The 2,500-nt window shown below is 37.0% G+C and overlaps 2 protein-coding genes across 4 annotated transcripts in view; both read left to right on the top strand.

Annotated features, from left to right (window-relative positions):
• Nucleotides 1-2,500, top strand: part of LOC115212262 (putative mediator of RNA polymerase II transcription subunit 29) — a 116,093-nt gene that overhangs the window by 75,529 nt on the left and 38,064 nt on the right. The gene's annotated exons all lie outside the window — the stretch shown is intronic.
• Nucleotides 2,170-2,500, top strand: part of LOC115212263 (general transcription factor II-I repeat domain-containing protein 2B-like) — an 846-nt gene continuing 515 nt past the window's right edge. The window contains exon 1 of the mRNA XM_029781102.1: nt 2,170-2,500. This exon is cut by the window's right edge and continues 515 nt beyond it. Within this exon, the coding sequence (XP_029636962.1) occupies nt 2,170-2,500 (331 nt within the window).

The raw sequence follows: 2,500 nt of genomic DNA, 5'->3' as shown, positions 1-2,500 counted from the left end.
GGAATTGAAACCGTTTCATACTCAGACGGTATGAAGATTAATTTTCATGTAACTGTATCCTTTGGTATTTTATCATCACAAACAATTATTATAGTTGATAAAAATGCTTGTTTTAGTTCCTCCCTCTCCCCACAGAAGAAATATTGGGCAGCATTCATTCTTAATTATGATGTCTGGTCTGTTTCTTTGATTTCCGAATTTCTTTGTACTGCCATGTCCTATAGCAGGGGTCTCCAAAGTACGGCCCGCCAAGGTTTTTAATCCGGCCCGCCGAGCTGTCCTCCAAAATTATAAAACAAATGTCGAAAAATAAGCCTTGCCGAAATCATACAAAAACAAATATACTTTACACCCCTTTTAATACGTTTGACAAATATAGTACAGCAAATAGACGCAAGACGACGCTAATTGATTTGCCATCAATTAATGTCTTTAAATTGCGCCGGCGAATTAAACATTTATACACTAAACTTTAGTGTAAATATAGGTTCTTTTCCACTCCCCCCGTTTTAACTGACCCATCAGAACCACCATAAAATGAATTAACTTCGCTATCGAGCTACCTATCATTCATCTTAGATAATAGGCGATTGTCAGTGAGATGGATGGTGCTGCTTATAATGAAGCAGAGATTCAATTTCTAGCTTTATTGATGTCGCAGAAAAGTCAACCTATTCCGTCAACTGTCGAGAGAGCAGATACGACAAGTATGACGTTAATAAAAGTCCCGTGCCTAGTATAATAAAAGAAGACAAATATCGATTTATCGATGTTACCTACATCTCACGAGCGATGAATAGAGAGGGTTGAGCCTGACGTTGTGTGGTGGTTTCTAATCCTGGTGCAGTCGCCAATCAGCGTGGAGTAAAGTTCGATGCGCATTCCGTCAGTCAGCACAGACTTGGCGTTTTCGTTGTGCACAAGTGTGAGTCATTTGTCGTCGTCGCTGCCGAAGTGAATGCACGTATCGAGTGACCTGTGAATATTGTTTTTACTTGTTTCGTCCTTTTACATATATCGTCGAGCAAAATCTGTCGACCCATGGTAAAAATGTTAGCTCAAGGAAGAAAACGAAAAATCGACTCTGAGTGTAGAGTTTTTTTTGTGAACAATGACATACATACATACATACATAGATACATACATACATACATACATACATACATACATGCATACATGCATACATGCACACATACATACATACATACATACATCATACATACATACATACATACATACATTCATACATACATACATACATACATATTTTGTCATAGAGTCAAACAACAAGGCACTATGCGTTATATGCACCGACACAATTGCAGTACTTAAAGAGTACAACATTCGGAGACATTATGAAAAAAAGCATTCATCACAGTACTACCAATTCATTGGACAGCTACGTAAAGAGAAATTTGACAAATTAAAGAAGAATTTATCATCAATGCAGTTTGTTTTCAAGAAGAAGGCTGTAGAAAAAGAGAGAGCAACAAGAGCAAGCTTCCATGTTGCTAACCTTTTGGCGAAGAAAGGTAAGCCATTTACAGATGGTGAACTTATTAAAAAGTGCTTGAATGAGGTAGCTAAGGAAATGTGTCCAGAAAACGTAGATTTATTTTCCGCAATTAGTCTTTCTGCGAACACTGTTGCTCGTAGGGTTGAACATATTGAAAGAAATATTAAATCACAGCTAAAAGACAAAGCCAGCAAGTTTGTATGCTTTTCTGTTGCACTTGATGAGTCAATTGATGTATCAGACACATCCCAATTGTTATTGTTCATCAGAGGAATAAATGCCAATTTTGAGATTACTGAGGAACTTGTATCTGTGCACAGCATGCATGGAACAACAACAGGCATAGATATTTTTAGAGAAGTGGAAAAGTCAGTGGCTGAGTATAATTTGGAATGGAAAAAACTAAAATGCATAACAACAGATGGTGGCAGAAATATGTGTGGAACCAAAAAGGGCTTTGTTGGGCAAATTAACAAAGTAATTGAGAATTCCGGTGGATTGAAACCTTTGGTATTGCATTGTATTCTTCATCAGCAAGCACTGTGTGGAAAGCATCTTGATTTATCATCTGTATTAGATCCTGTGATTTCCACTGTTACTACATAAGATCTCATGGACTCAAACATCGCCAATTTCGTGATTTCTTGGAGGAAATGAATGCTGAGTTTCCAGACCTACCTTACTATACTTCAGTAAGATGGCTTAGCTATGGAAAAATTCTGGCTAGATTTTTTGAGCTTCGAACTGAAATTGAAATATTTTTAAATGAGAAAAACCATTCACAGGTGTTGCTCAAAGACATTGAATGGCTCTGGAAATTAGCATTTTCAGCCGATTTAACTATGCATCTCAATGATTTCAACCTACGGATACAAGGTGAAACTTCACTCATCTGTGATTTGTACTCAAAGGTGAAAGCTTTTCGTAAGAAATTAATACTATTTGAAAGTCAGTTAACAAGAAGCTGCTTTACTCATTTTTCAC

The sequence above is a fragment of the Octopus sinensis genome, linkage group LG5 (assembly GCF_006345805.1).
Source record: "Octopus sinensis linkage group LG5, ASM634580v1, whole genome shotgun sequence".
Lineage (NCBI taxonomy): Eukaryota > Metazoa > Mollusca > Cephalopoda > Octopoda > Octopodidae > Octopus > Octopus sinensis.
The sequence above is the reverse complement of the archived record's forward strand: the minus strand, read 5'-3'. Positions and strand labels throughout refer to the sequence as shown.